General features: G+C 39.4%; 1 protein-coding gene across 1 annotated transcript in view; it reads right to left on the bottom strand.

The window, feature by feature from the left end:
* Nucleotides 1-12,263, bottom strand: part of sdhb (succinate dehydrogenase complex, subunit B, iron sulfur (Ip)) — a 31,459-nt gene extending 19,196 nt beyond the window's left edge. The window contains exon 1 of the mRNA XM_073031818.1: nt 11,797-12,263. Coding sequence (XP_072887919.1) covers nt 11,797-11,859 — 63 coding nt within the window. The 5' untranslated portion in view covers nt 11,860-12,263. The remainder of the gene's footprint in view (nt 1-11,796) is intronic.
* Nucleotides 12,264-16,448: the final 4,185 nt, after the last annotated feature.

Raw genomic sequence — 16,448 nt, 5'->3', positions numbered from 1 at the left:
TTCCTGAAGTGCATTTGACAATGGAGTCAGAGGAACCAGAGGTGAATTCTAACACAGATTCTTCCTGTGTTGTGACTAGAGCTATGGCTAAAAAAATTGATGTGCAGAATGAGGTTGTTACTCATGACTGTTCAACTCAGGATTCGAGTTTTGAGGATGTGTCAGAGACTTTCTTACCTTCGTTGTTTGAACAAGATTCTGGGAGTAAGTCTGACTATGAAGATTCATCTCTGTCTCGGAAGGAGATGATAGCAGAGCAGAATAGAGATCCTGAGATTATAAAATTAAGGGAACAAGCTTTACTAGGTAGTGAAATTGAGAAGGTGTCAGTAGGATATTACTTGGAAAAAGGAGTGTTGATGAGGAAGTGGAGGTCGCCTACAATTCCTGCAAGTGAGGAATGGAATGTTGTTTACCAGGTAGTTGTTCCTAAAGTTTATTGAAATGAGATTTTGACTTTAGCTCATAGTGTGCCTTTAGGTGGACATCAAGGGGTAAGGAAAACTGTGGACAAGATTTTAAAACATTTTTACTGGCCTGGTCTAAGAAAAGATGTGGCGATGTTTTGTAAGACGTGCCATACTTGTCAAATTGTGGGTAAACCAAATCAGGTTACACCAGTAGCTCCATTACAACCTATTCCAGCATTTGGTGAACTGTTTTCTAAAGTTATTGTAGATTGTGTTGGTCCATTACCAAAGACAAAAACTGGTTATCAGTATTTGTTGACTATCATGTGTACTTCGTCTAGGTTTCCAGAGGCAGTACCACTTAGGAATATAAAAGCTAAAACTGTGACGAAGGCTCTTATAAAATTCTTTACTTATTTTGGATTGCCTAAGGAAATACAAACTGATCAAGGCAGTAATTTTATGTCTGGATTGTTTCAACAGATAGTTTATAAATTGGGAGCTAAGCAAATCACTTCGTCCGCATATCATCCAGAATCGCAAGGTGCCTTGGAGAGGTTTCATTCTACCCTCAAGAATATGATTAGGACATATTGTGTGGAAAATGAAGGTGACTGGGATGAGAGTATAAACTTACTTTTATTTGCAGTAAGGGAATCGGTACAGGAATCTTTAGGTTTTAGTCCATTTGAACTTGTGTTTGGGCATAGAGTTAGAGGACCTTTAGCTTTATTGAAGGAACAGTGGATTAGTAAGGAAGTACACACTAATTTGTTGGACTACGTTTTGAAATTTAAGGACAGGTTACATAAAGCTTGTAGCTTAGCCAGGGAAAATTTAAAGTTGGCTCAGGAGAAAATGAAAACTTGGTATGATAAAGAAGCTAGGATGAGGATGTTTAAGCCTGGAGATAAGGTGTTGGTTCTTTTCCCAGTGCAGACAAATCCTTTACAAGCTAGATTTCATGGTCCTTATGAAATTGTGTCTAGAATCAATGATGTGGATTATGTAATAAAAACTCCAGATAGTAGAAGGTCAACACAACTTTGCCATATAAATATGATTAAACCATATTTTGGGAAACAATCGATACTGTGACTGTTGTGGTTAGTGAGAATGAGTTTGATTTAACTGGGAACATGATAGATGATTCATCTGACTTTCATTCTAAATCTAACATTGTTTCTGTTAGGTTACCTAATTCGACCATTTTGGAAAATATGGATGAGAAATTAGCACATTTACAGCTAGAGCAGAAACAACAGATGAAGGAATTGATTTTTAAATATAAGGATTTGTTTCCAGATGTTCCGAGAAGGACTACTATAGCTTTACATGATGTAGATGTTGGAGATGCCAAACCTATTAAACAACATCCATATAGGATGAACATGGAAAAATGTGAACTTGCTGAGAAAGAAATTGAATACATGTTAGAGAATGATATTATTAGACATTCTAACTCGAATTGGAGTTCGCCATGTGTTATGGTGCCAAAACCTGATGGTAGTATTAGGTTTTGTACGGACTATAGGAAGGTGAATGCTGTAACAAAAACAGATGCATATCCAATTCCTAGAGTAGATGATTGTGTAGATAAGGTTGGAAAAGCAAAGTTCCTTACAAAGATTGATTTATTGAAAGGGTATTGGTGTGTTCCATTAACGGACAGAGGTAGAGAGATTTCTGCATTTGTAACTCCCATCTGGGTTATATGAGTATAATGTTCTTCCATTTGGGATGAAGAATGCCCCAGGTACTTTCCAGAGGATGATTAACTCTGTGATTCGGGGATTGAAAGATACTGATGCTTATATTGATGATTTAGTGACAGGAAATGATACTTGGGAAGCACACATAATTGCGGTGGAGAAATTGTTTGAAAGGCTTTCAAAAGCTAACTTAACTATTAATTTAGCCAAGAGTGAATTTGGACATGCCACTGTGACTTACCTTGGTTATGTTGTAGGTCAAGGTAAGGTAGCTCCTGTTCAGGCAAAAGTTCAGGCAATTTTAGAGATTCCCACTCCGACGGGGAAAAAAACTCTCAGAAGATTTTTGGGAATGGTAGGATATTATCGAAAATTTTGTAAGAATTTTGCTAATGTTGCCCTTCCATTAACTAACCTTTTGCAGAAGAATGTGAAGTTTGTGTGGACAGTGCCTTGTCAGGAAGCATTTGAAAAATTGAAAACAATGATATGTCAACAACCTGTGCTTAAGGCACCTGACTTTGAAAAACCTTTTTCATTAGCTGTAGATGCTAGTGATGAAGCTGCGGGAGCAGTATTGATGCAAAGGAATGAGGGTGATGAGGTTGATCATCCAGTAGCATACTTTTCTAAGAAATTTAATAAGCATCAAAGAAACTATTCAACAATAGAGAAAGAATTGTTATCTCTTGTTTTAGCTTTGGAATATTTTGAGGTATATGTTGGTACAACTCAAAAACCACTTATTGTTTACACTGATCATAATCCGTTAGATTTTCTGAGTAAGATGAAAAACAAAAACAGAAGATTATTAAATTGGAGTTTGATGTTACAAGAGTTCAATATTGTGATAACTCATATTAAAGGTAAAGATAATGTGGTTGCTGATTGTCTATCTCGATGTTGAATGTACAATGTAATTTTTTTTGGTAACACTCCTACTGTATTGTATATTGTGTATGTTATATAATTTATACCTTTGTTTTCTTGTAAGTAATTGTTAAAATTTTTGTTCTTGTAAGATCAAAAATGTTTTTTTTGGAGGGAGGTGTTACGTACCCGTGACACGTGACAGTGGTACCCTTGTCACGTGACTGGGGTTGAAGTTATACTGGACTTGAGGTAATGGTCTTGTGATGCTGGAGTGATGTCATTTTCCCGCCAGTAGAGGTCATGTGACAGGTTTTTTTTTACACAGGGTATAAAAGGAAGACCCACCCTGTCAGGTGGGGCAGTTCGTGGCGGGATTTGCCAAGCTGACTTCATGTCCCTGCGTGATTTAATGCTATGACGCAGTTTAGTTGAAAAATGAAGTTTTATATAATGCCTAAAGTTTAAAAGGTCATTGCCAACAGTTTCTTTACTGTGGAGAGTGAAGATAAGAATTTGGAAGTTAAAAATCGAGGAGAATCGATTTTCGACGGTGGATTGGTTTCGACCTTATTTGATCCTCATTCGGAAGGATTTCGTTGACTGTTCTCGTGTTAATCTCCGCTGGGATAGTGGGAGATTGAGAATAGTGTGGAAGAAAGGTCAGTGCCTTTAAGCCGTTATATTTCATAAAATTCTTTGTGGGAAAGTTCGACGCCGGGAATCGAAGGACAACGTCGTGGAGAAGAATTTAAATCGCCTTTTAAAAAGTCTCTCCTTTTAAAAGGACTGTGAGCTTTTGAACTTTCGGCATACCAAGGAGATGGTGGTGGACTTTAGGAGATCTAGGCCTCATATGGAGCCAGTGATCATTAATGGAGAATGTGTGGAGCAGGTTAAGACCTACAAGTATCTGGGAGTACAGTTAGACGAGAAGCTAGACTGGACTGCCAACACAGATGCCTTGTGCAAGAAGGCACAGAGTCGACTGTACTTCCTTAGAAGGTTGGCGTCATTCAATGTCTGCAGTGAGATGCTGAAGATGTTCTATAGGTCAGTTGTGGAGAGCGCCCTCTTCTTTGTGGTGGCATGTTGGGGAGGAAGCATTAAGAAGAAGGACGCCTCACGTCTTAATAAGCTGGTAAGGAAGGCGGGCTCTGTCGTGGGCAAAGTACTGGAGAGTTTAACATCGGTAGCTGAGCGAAGGGCGCTGAGTAGGCTACGGTCAATTATGGAAAACCCTGAACATCCTCTACATAGCACCATCCAGAGACAGAGAAGCAGTTTCAGCGACAGGTTACTGTCGATGCAATGCTCCTCAGACAGGATGAAGAGGTCAATACTCCCCAATGCCATTAGGCTTTACAATTCAACTGCCAGGACTTAAGAACTTTTTTTAAAGCTATTATTAATGCTTTTTGAGTTAGTGATTTAGATGCATATCATATTATTACTGAGTTAAGTATTGTATGTAATGAGTTTTTGCTACAACAAGTGTATGGGACATTGGAAAAAAATGTTGAATTTCCCCATGGGGATGAATAAAGTATCTATCTATCTATCTAAAGAACTGTTTTTTTTCCATACCGCTTTAAGAACTGTTTGAACTGCAACGCTATTAAGAACTGTGAACCTGCCGCACAGCAGCTGAATTCCGGTTAAGCTAATGTTTGTTTACTTTTGGGGGGTTTGTTTTCAGTGTTTAAGAAACGTGTTATTTGTTATAAAAACCCTTGCCTAACTCATATATATTTATTGTTGCCTGAATACGTAACAACAGGCATGAGAGAGGAGCTGGCCAAAGTTTGATGGAAGGGGACACTAGCAGGGATGACAGCAGAGCAGCAATGGCTGGAGCTTCTGGGAGCAATTCGTAAGGTGCAGGATAGATATAACCCACAGAAGTAGTATTTCAAAGGCAGGATGACACAACCATGGCTGACAATGGAAGTCAAAGCCAACATAAAAACAAGACAGTAAAGATTAGTAGGAAGTTATAGGGGACTGGAAAACTTTTAAAAACCAACAGAAGGCAAGTAAAAAGCCATGAAGGTGGGCTGGGGGGGGGGGTGATGAAATATGAAGGTAAACTGGCCAATAATATCAATAAAGGATACCAAAAAAATTTTCAGCTATACAAAGAGCAAAAGAGAGACAAGAGTAGATACTGGACCACTGGAAAATGATGCTAGAGAGGTAGAAATGGGGCACAGGGAAATGGCAAACTGAATAAGTATTTGGCATACACTAGTAATATGCCTGAAGTTCAAGAGTTCAGGTGGGTAGAAGAGAGTGCAGTTGCTATTATTAGAGAGGAAGTTCTTGGGAAACTGAAAGGTCTGAAGGTAGATAAGATTACCTGGACCAGATGGACCATACCCCAGGATTCTGAAAGAGGTTGCGGAAGAGAGTGTGGAGGCATTAGCAATGATCTTTCAAAATCAGTGGATTCTGGCATGGTTCTGGAGGACTGGAAAATTATAAAATCATTCCACTCTTCAAAGATGGAGGGAGGCAGAAGAAAAGACCAAAGTCAGCATGGTTTCTTTCCTTCAGGGAAAACCTTGCCTGACAAACCTGCTGGAATTCTTTAAGGAATTAACAAGCAGGATAGACCAAGGAAAATCAGTCACTGGATATTGTGTACCTGGACATTCAGAAGGCCTTTGACAAGGTCCTGAACAAAAGGCTGCTTAATAAGATAAGAGCCTATGGTATTACATGGATAGAACATTAGCTGATTGACATACAATGTAAAACCTGCCAATGATTTGAATGACTGATGTTTTGTGGCGAAGTTTGCAGACAATACGAAGATAGGTGAAGGGACAGGTAGCACTGAGGAAGCAGGAAGGCTGCAAAAGGACCTGGATAGATTAAGACAATGGTCAAAGAAATGGCACATGGAATAAAGTGTTGGGAAGTATACAGTCATACATTTGGGTAAAAGGAATAAAAAGAATAGACTATTTTCTATACTGGCAGAGAATTCAAAACTCCAAGGTACAAAGGGACTTGGGAGTCCTTATGCAAGATTCCTTAAAGTTTAATTAGCAGGTTGAGTCAGTGGTGAGGAAGGCAAGGATGTAATGCTAAGGCTTTATAAGTCACTAATGAGGCCTCACTTGGGAGTACTGTGAGCAGTTGAGCCCCTTATTTAAGAAAGGATGTGCTGACATTGGAGTGTCCAGAGGAGGCTCACGAGAATGATTCCAGGAATGAAAGGCTTATCATATGAGGAGCAACTGATGGCTCTGGGCCTGTAGCTGAAATTTAGAATGAGGGGGATCTCAATGAAACCTATTGAATGTTGAAAGGACTAGATAGAGTGGATGTGCTGAGGATCTTTGGTGGGGGAGTTTAGAATCAGAGGGCACAGGCCCAGATTAGAGGGGTGTCCATTTAGAACAGATATGAGGAGAAATTTCTTTAGCCAGAGGGTGGTAAATCTGTGGAATTCATTGCTACAGGCAACTGTAGAGCCAGGTCAATGGGTGTATTTAAGGTGGAAATTGATAGGTTCTTAATTAGTCAGGACGTGAAAGGTTACAGGAAGAAAGCAGAAGTGTTGGGAGGGAAATAGATTAGCCATGGTGAATTGGCTTCAATGGGCCAAGTGCAATGGGTTTTGCTATGTCTTACGGTCTTCATGAGCCACTGTTCCCCCACCTACACAACTTTGCGGCAGCAAAGAAACAGAGCTGAGCATCATCAGAACGTGTGTGGTGAAACGCCATGTTGTCACATTTAACACCATCATTGAAGGATTTCTAAATGGTGCAAATAATTAGAGGATTGCAAGAATTTTTACCTCTATTTCAATGAATTAATATGAGGGGCCAGGAAGTAATACTCCACCTGTACATACAAACACATGTGCAAAATGGGAACAGACATTCAGCCCATCAAGCCTGCTCTGCTGTTTAATAAGATAATGACCGATTTAAATTTAATCTCATCTCTGCATTCTTGTTTACCTGTGGTAACCCTGGACTTTGAGCTTAGCAAAGATATATTTGCTTCTGCCTTAAAAAATATCCAAGGATTTTTCTTCAAAAATCAATGGGAGTAGTGCTTCTAACATCCACAACTCTCAGGAAAAAAACCTTGACTTGTATTATTAAATATACAATACCTTATTTTTAAATAGATCCAGGCTTTCCCAAAATGGGAATCATCCAAATCCATCCTTCGGAATTTTCTGTGTTTCAATCATATCCTCTCTCATTCTTCTAAATACAAGCCTAGCCTGCCCAAATCATCCTCATAGGACAAACTGTATATTTCAGGAAATCTAGTAACCTTTCTGGATCATTTTTAATACACTAACTGCTTTTAAGTAAAGAGACCAATAATGTATAGAATATACCAGATAGGGTTTTGTCAATGCCCCATACACAATACCTGAAGCAAAACTGCCCCTTTTTTGTATTCAATTTTAACAATAACTTTCCCAATTATTTGCTATATCAATATAGAAGCTTTTATGAATCATGAACTACTAAACTCAAACTGTTGATAATATGCTTCATTTTCACCTTTCTGCCAGATTGGTTACTGGCTTGATCAGATCCAATCAAAACTGCTGCTCTAGCTTTGAAAATAAATCACACCAAACTCACACTATGACCTAAAGGGGCTAAATTATGAAAAAGTTTGTATAACCTCCTGAAGTTCAGGTGATTGACAGGTGTGTTTAAACAATAAGAGAGCATACTCTAGAACAATTTCCTCCCGTGATATCCCACAATCACAAAGACTCGGGAAGGGGATAAAGAGCGGGGTGGGGAAGCTTAACACACTTCAACAAATACTATACGGATGACTAATTTGGAGGAGTTGCCAGATCTGTGCTACCAAGTACTGATAACGCATGCTCTTTCTGGTTCCTAGTACTTGGGCCAGTCAACGGAGAGGACTGTGGGAAAGGATATGATCAATCACCACAATCTGCAGTGACAGGAGAGAAATCATATCATGGTCAAATAAAGGAAGCCGCTGGTCACATTAAATTCAAATATGAAACTGCATACATGAGCACAGATGCCTTGGTGTATTGGGAGTTTGACACAAGACCAAGTTAAGCCAGTAGGTTATAATCAGACCATTTTAAAACTTTACAAGATGAACTCAAGATGCTTTCATTCTTTCCTGTCATGAAACTGTTTAAAAGATCCACAGGGGGCAGAGTTATCAACAGTTCCGTTACAAAGAATGCCCTCTATTTAAAATAGGATAAGGGAAGTCATTGCACACCCTTTTTATAGACTTCCTAGAACTCATGCAGTGGCTTCTCCCAAGCTTTCAAACAAGCAAAGCTATAAAGATCTATTTCAGATTAGCTCACCTTGGAAAAGTGGAGTTGTTAGACTCAGAATACTGTGCAGGTGAAATGGTGGTGATGGCATCCATTAGGAGAAAGGGGGAAGCCAATTATTTAAACAGCAAGGAAGGAAATCTTTCAGCACATATGCATGCTGAATACAGTAGATTCCAGTTAATTGGGCTAACTGTTAATCGGGACCACCGCTTATTTGGGACAACTCATAAAGAAGAAATAAAAATCTAAAAAACAGGCAGAATTCCCTTAATTACTTGGGACACTATGCTGCTTAACTGGGGCAAGAGACTGTCGCTGAACATTTTCTAACTAACATCAGTCACGTGCACATCATGTGGCCATTAGACACCACATGCTTAGTACAAACAGTTTTTACATAGCTACACTTGCGTGTCTGTGTTTAAAAAGCAGGGATTTTTGTTACTGACAGTTGGCGAGTAATAAACAGTAAAACAGTTCAAAACAATTTTGCTCACTCTGGTTTCAAGCATTCAGGCTTGAAGACGCCAGAAGTGGCTGGGAATGAAAAATGAAATGATTTCACTACTTCAACAATTTAGGAACTACGAAGAACTTGAAAGTATTGACAACCATCTTGAATGTTACAACTAAGATTTGGAAGATGCAACAATCGAAAGCACTTTTTGAAGGCAGTCCGCTATCTGCACTAGGTGTCTGCGCTGATTTTGTTCATTTAGTCAATCAAAATAACACATTAGTGTGCACTGAATGAATTTCTCCATCAATAACTATTAAGAACTAATACAGTTTTATAGTACTATAGTGATTTTGGTAGTGTTCTAATTTACATAATTACATTGTCTTTTTTTAAATACCTTTACAACTATTTCCATGAAACTTAGCTAGTTGGGACAACCACTTAATTGGGTCAAAATGTTCTGTCCCCAATGTCCCAATTAACCAGAATCTATTGTATTTATCTCTTGGAGCAGACCAGAGAACCTGAAACTAGCAAAAATATTGGTGGGTAAACTATGTATGGTTTGTTACTATACAGAAAACTCTCCCAGGTACACTTTGAATCCTAACTCTCTACTGCTCAGTTCCTCTGAGTTGCCCACGATCGTTCACAAACTGAGGAACACCACCTCATTATTCCTTCTTTTTGCACATTTTATTTTGAAATTTATAGTACGCTTGTATCTTGGGACTGTACTGTAAAATAGTGATAATAAACCTGAATCTGATCAGACCATTGGGCTTTGTTTTGGTTCACTGGCTGTGGCATTACATTGTCAAAGGCAACAATTATACCAGTACCCAAGAAGAGTAGTGTCAGCTGCCTTACCAACATTATCCAGTAGCAATCACATCTATAGTGATGAAGTGCTTAGAGTTTGGTTATGGCTAGAAGCATCCCCTGCCTACATTTGACTATAGCTAAAATAGGCCTATGGCAGACGCGATCTCACTGGCTCTCCACGCTGCCTTGGATCACCTGGACAACACAAATACCTACGCCTGGATGCCGTTTATTGATTACAGCTCAGTTTTTAACACAATCATTCCTACAATTCTGATTGAAAAGCTCCTGTACCTTCCTCTGCAACTGGACTCTCAACTTCCAAACCAGAAGATCATTATTGGTGCGGATTGGAAATAACATCTCCACCTCACTGACAATCAACACTGGCACACCTCAGGGATGTGTGTATAGCCCACTGTTCTACTCTCTCTACACCCATGACTGTGTGGCTACAGCTCAAATGCCGTCTATAAATTTGCTTATGATACAACCATCATTGGCAGAATCTCAGATGGAGATGAGAGGATGTACAGGAGTGAGATATACCAGCTAGTGGAGTGGTGTTGCAGCATCAACCTTGCACTCAATGTCAGTAAGACCAAAGAACTGATTGTAGACTTCAGAAAGTCATAAAACGAGAGAACACACACCGGTCATCATAGAGGGATCAGAAGTGGAAAAGGTGAACAATTTCAAGTTCCTGGGAGTCAATATCTCTGAGGACCTAACCTGGACCCAATATATCGATGTTGCTATAACGAAAGCAAGACAGTGGCTATATTTCACTAGGAGGTTGAGGAGATTTGGTATGGCATCGAAAACACTCGCAAATTTCTTCAGATGTATTGTGCAGAACATTCTAACTGGCTGCATCACCATCTGGTATGGGGTGGGGGGGGGTGCTACCACATAGGATCAAAGTAAGATTAATCAGCTCCATCATTAAGGACCCCAATCACCCAGATCATGCCCACTTCTCATTGTTACCATCAAGATGGATGCACACACTCAACTATTCAGAAGCAGCTTCTCCTTCTAGTTTCAGAATTGACATTGAACTCATGAATACTACCTCACTACTTTTTTAAAAAATCTCCTATTTTTTGTACTACTTATATAACTATTATATATAGTATATAATAAATCAGTTTTCATTTTTCTCTATTATCATGTATTGCATTGTACTGCTACCTCATAGTTAACAGATTTCATGACTTAAGCTGGTAATATCAAACCTGATTCAAGCCTTCTTGGGATCATTTATCATATCCAAAGTCCACATAACTCTCCAAAACTCAGTAATTAATTTAATATATTGATACCACATCCTGGCCTGACAATCCAGAAAGACAAGCTCCAATCCTAACCGAAAAACTTGAGAATTTAAAAGGTATTCAAGTAAATCTGGAATTTAAGAAGCATAGTCTTTGAACTACAAGATTTAACTAAAAACCCATCCAGTTCATTAATGTTCTTCAGGGAAGAAAACTTACCACCCTTACCTCATGCATATTCACCACTGTGATTAACTTTCTGACTCCTCAGCTCAGCTCAGAGGCCATTGGGAACTGCCAACCCTATCTAACAACACTCACGTGCCATGAACATACAAGAATACACCACAATGTTCCTTTAGGAGCAAAATATTATCACTATAATGCTTTGTGGCACTATGGTACCAGTCTGGCATCCTAAGGCATTATGGTACATAAACAACAGCAACATAATCTCTTAGAACAGTAGTCTTTTAGTAATTAAATGCCTAATTGAACAATCTATTTTGCATACATAATGTCCATATCTCTCCAGTTCCTGCATAACACCACTATCACATTTGCCTCCATCAACAACCCTGACAATGCGTCTCTGACGTCTTTTACTGTGAGACAAAAGAAACTTTCCCTGCACATTTCTCTTGAATTTACCTCATCTCACCTTAAATACCTGCCCTCTAGTATTAGACATTTCAATCCTGATGAAAATATATCGGCTGCTCACGGAGTTAAACAGCCTCTGCCTCCCCATCTCCGTGACCTTCACACTGCGGCACCGAGTAGCCTGTAGGCCGGCTGTCGGTCCGGGACTCCGGCCGGACCCAGGAGAGCGGCCACTCAGCCTGGATACCGTTCGAGCAACCGCAACAGCCACCTCATAAAATATCACGGCGAGGTCCCAGCCCAGAGAGCCCGGTCTCACCTGCACACAAGCCGAACGCCACCACGACCAGACACCGCTCCGTCCCCGACACAGCGCCGCCATCTTTAAGAGGAAATTAGGGCAGCGCCGGAAACACAGACCGTCCGGGATATTAGATAAAGCTCGGTGGCTGCCTCAATTATCGGTAAAAACCCAACGAAACCGGGCTAAACTGCCTCAGATATCGGTCAAAGCCCAACGGGATGCTGTGTGGAGCCGCCCCGGAAGGATTTAGTTGTCAGGGGCTGCTGACGCGAGTTATGTAATGCTTGCGCACCTCAGTTCTTTGGGTGATTTTTGAGCCCTTTTTAACGGCTCTGGTGCAAAACTCTAAAGTAAGACGACTCTTAAATACGCACGGGAAAATCACAAACACGAGAATATCTGCAGATGCTGGAAATTCAAAGCAACACACACAAAATGCTGGAGGAACTCAGCAGTCCGGGCAGCATCGATGGAAAAGAGTGAACAGTCGACGGTTCAGGCTGAGACCCTTCTTCAGTCCTGAGTTCTGCCAGCAGTGTTGCATACTGAAAAATAGCCAGTTACTACCTCAAATTAATTATGTATGAGATGATCTGTCTGGACGTACAGGACTCTTGGATCTCGGTATATGTGAAAATCATAAACCAAAACCAAGGAGAAACAGCTCCAGGACTTTTTTTTTATCAAAATTGGGAGATATTTTTAAAAATTTCTTTCCATTGGCACTGGTTCAAAGAATGCTTTAATGGGTGATGATATGATGGGGAATCGGTTCAGAGGCACAACGAAATGCTTGTCTTGCGATACTGTTCATTCAGATCAATTCATTATGCAGTACATTGAGATAGTTCAAGGTAAAACGATAACAATGCCGAATGAAGTCTAACAGCTACGGATAAAGTGCAAGATCGTAACAATTTATGAGATGAATCATTAATAGTAAAGCTGTCCTTGAACATAGTGGTAAATGCTTTCAGGATTTTGTATCTCTGACCGATAGGAGAGGGGAGAATAGAGAATCTTTGGGGTAGAAGGGCTCTTCGATTATGCTGGCTGCTTTACTGAAGCAGCAAGAAGTCTAGACAGAATCCATAGACGCTGATTTCTGTGATGTGCTGAGCTGTGTCCAGAAATCTGTTGGCATGTGGCTTCTGCACCTGTTGTCTATTATTATGTTTCCAAAATAATGTAAAAAAAACTATCTGCATTTTCTCCAGAGTAAGTCGGTTTTCATTTATGCCACTTAACTATGTTGTGTTATTTCTAAGCAACTAATATTGAGAAATAGCTGTTTTCATTTAAATGCGGTGACTAAAATAAAAATGAAGTCTTAATTCAAATTAAGAAGAATTTCCTTATGTACGTATAACTATGTTTTTTGCCCTTCGAAGATGAGCTATAAGATAATCTTTCACCCTTTAACTGGAATAGACGAATTCTTTCCTCTATTAGTGATCTGGATATCAGACTCTTCCTTCTGAATCAAGAGTGTTAAAACATTCTGGTGTGAAAATGGCATGTCGTAACTGATGCACCATCAATAACTCTGAGACGTGGGTTAAGGTAGGCTTTTATTGGTTGGAAGAAAGCACAAGCAGCAAGTAACCATTACACAACATCCTGGAGACTGAGGAAGGGTCTGTGGCTCCAATCGCCTTTATACCGGGGTCCGTGGGAGGAGCCACAGGAGCAGTCAGCAGGGGGGCGTGTCCAGACAGGTAAATGTAGTTCACCACAGTAACCCATCCCATCGGACATCAGGGGCAATGTTTGAGTGGAAGCTGCAGAACCTCAGAAAGTCTTAAGTAGAAACCATCCATTTTCAAGAAGCCAAGGATGCGGACATCAGATGATGCATGTGGCCTGCTACAAGTATCCAAACGTAACAGGTTGTGAGTGAGGCAATATGCTTTGGAAATACACGATAAATTCGCAGTGAATTGGAAAGATATTTTCAGTATTATTTCAAGAGTTCTGAATATCAATTTCCAACCGCATCCTTTTACTGCAATTTTTGGTTTACCAATGGTGGATAATAGTCATTTATCCTCTTCATCTCGACGAATGATTGCATTTGTTACATTAATGGCTAGAAGATCTATTTTGAATTGGAAATAAATTAATCCTCCAACTATATTTTAGTGGTTTTCTCAAACTATCTCTTGTTTGAGCTTAGAAAAAATTAGAAGTGTTGTTTTTGATCCTTCAGTTAAATTTGAAGAAACTTGGAGACCATTTATTCAACATTTTCATATGTTAAATTGTCTTTTCCTAAACCTCACTTTGATTATCCTTAATTATTTGGATGGAGGTTCGGAGTTATTGGCACTACTGTATGTATTTAACATTATGCAATGGCCCATGTTGGTTAGTGTTTTTTTTTCTCTTTTTTGGGGTTTTATTTTCTTTTTGTTTATTTTGTTCATAAATACTATGAGTTTGGGAGGCTATATATATTGATTATTATATATTTGAATGTCTACTTAAACTATTAATTATGTACTCTCAAACACTTTGTATTCATGTTTCATTTATGTTTGTTTAAAAAATTAATAAATAGATTTAAAAAGAAAGAAATTTGCAGTGAAGATTGACACTCTTACTTACTCTTACTTGACAACAGAGGTAAAATGTTTGTAAAGGAGCATTGGAAAAATTTTATGTCCACTGTTCCCAACATTGTGAACCTCAGCATCCTCATATTAAATACAGCATTTAAATGAGAGATTACAGAAATGACCACATGATGCAGAAACAACTAAGCCCTCATGGACACTAATAAACATTTGTCATGGCTATGGAATTATGATGACAGAAGTGCGCCAAGTTTGGGAATTTGCTGCCGTTCTATTCAGTCAAGTACTAATGCCATAATAAGGGAGCTAGAAGTGGTTGAGATTAAAATGGTAAATTTCTAGACCAGATATAGGAGACTTGAGAAACTGGATACATACAAACAGCACAAAATCCCTTGGGATGAAATAAACATGGGAAGTGGAACAATACGGTAATGGGTATTACAGGTTGAGTACCCCTTATCTGAAATCACAAATTCCAAAAACCTCCGAAATCCAATTTTTTTAAAGTACTGACATGATGTTACAAATGGAGAATTTCACAAGGCAGTGGAAAGGTTCCCAGGTGATGAGTAGGGTTTGTGTTTCACAGACAGTTCTGAGAAGTGACCTCACATAGGTGACGAACAGAGTTAGTGAAAAATAGATAAACACTGCATAAAGAGAAACATGAAGATCTCAATCGTGTACTGAAAGAATGGATTCGGCAATGTCGGAGTGTTAATTTGCTAGGGCATTTGAAGATCAAGAAGGAAATAGTGTTGGATCTCTTAACAAATATTAAGGCAGGTAAGTCCCTGGAGCTTAATGAGATATACACAGCTTATTGAGTGAGGAAAGAGATGAGATTGCCAGGACCTGGGCTAGTATCTTTATGTACTCTCTAGCCACAGATGAGGTCCCAGAGGATGGGTGAGGACCTAACGTTCCTTTATTCAAACAGGAAAATAGCGAGAATCTTGAAAACTATAGACTGGTGACTGTCTAGTCAGTGGTGGGGAAGTTACTGGAGAGGATTGTTTATTTATAAGCTGTTTATTTATGTAACAGATTTTCCCCCAAGCCATCGGACTACCAACCTACTGCCCTCTGCTGTGCCTATTGTCTTGTTTATTATTTATTGCAATGCCTGCACTGTTCTGTGTACTTTATGCAGTCCTGGGTAGGGCTGTAGTCGAGTGTAGTTTTTGTGTCGTTTTACATAGTTCAGTGTAGTTTTTGTACTGTTCATGTAGCACCATGGTCCTGAAAAACTTCTCGTTTTTACTGTGTACTGTACAAGCAGTTACGGTCAAAATGACAATAAAAAGTGACTTGACTTGATTCTTATGGATGGAATTTATAAGCAACTGGAAAATCATGGCCTAACTAGGGACAGTCAGCATAGCTTTTGGGTAAGTTGTGCCTTACTAACTTAATTTGAGATTTTCAAGGAGGCGGTGAAGGTTCAGCTGTGGGTGTTGTCTAAATTATTTTAGTAAGGCGCTTTACTAGGTCCCTCTAGGAAGTTCAACCAGAAGATTAGGATGTATGGGATGCATGATAAATTGGCAGTTTAGATTCAGAATTGGCTTGTCCATAGAAGACAGGTGGTAGTGGTCGATGGACTTACTCTGGTCTATGGTTAGTGATGTTATATATGAATTACCTGTTTGTGATATATATAAATGAAAACATAGATAAGGTAGCAAGTTTGCAGATGATATGAAGATTTGGTAGTGTTCTGATTTGCATAGAGACAGGTAAAGGATGTAGCAGGATATAGATTAGTTGGAGGTATGAGCGAAAAAATGGCAAATGGAGTTTAACCCAGCCAAATGTGAATTGCTGCGTTCTGGGAAATCAAAAGTGAAGAGACAATGCACTGTAAATAACAAGACCTAGAACTGTTGATGTGCGGACAGACTTTGTGATCCAACTTCATAGCTCTCTGAAAGAGGCTACAAAAGTGGCTGGTAATGAAGGCATAAGGCATAGTCAAGGAACTGACCTCAAGAATAAGGAAGTTAGAGAGGATGTAGAAGAGATTCACCAGGATTCTGCCTGGATTAGAGATGTTGGACAACTTGGGTTGTTTTCTTCGGAGCGGCA

This window comes from Hemitrygon akajei, chromosome 29 (assembly GCF_048418815.1).
Source record: "Hemitrygon akajei chromosome 29, sHemAka1.3, whole genome shotgun sequence".
NCBI lineage: Eukaryota > Metazoa > Chordata > Chondrichthyes > Myliobatiformes > Dasyatidae > Hemitrygon > Hemitrygon akajei.
Note: the sequence above shows the minus strand (reverse complement) of the source record. Positions and strands in the feature narration are given on the sequence as shown.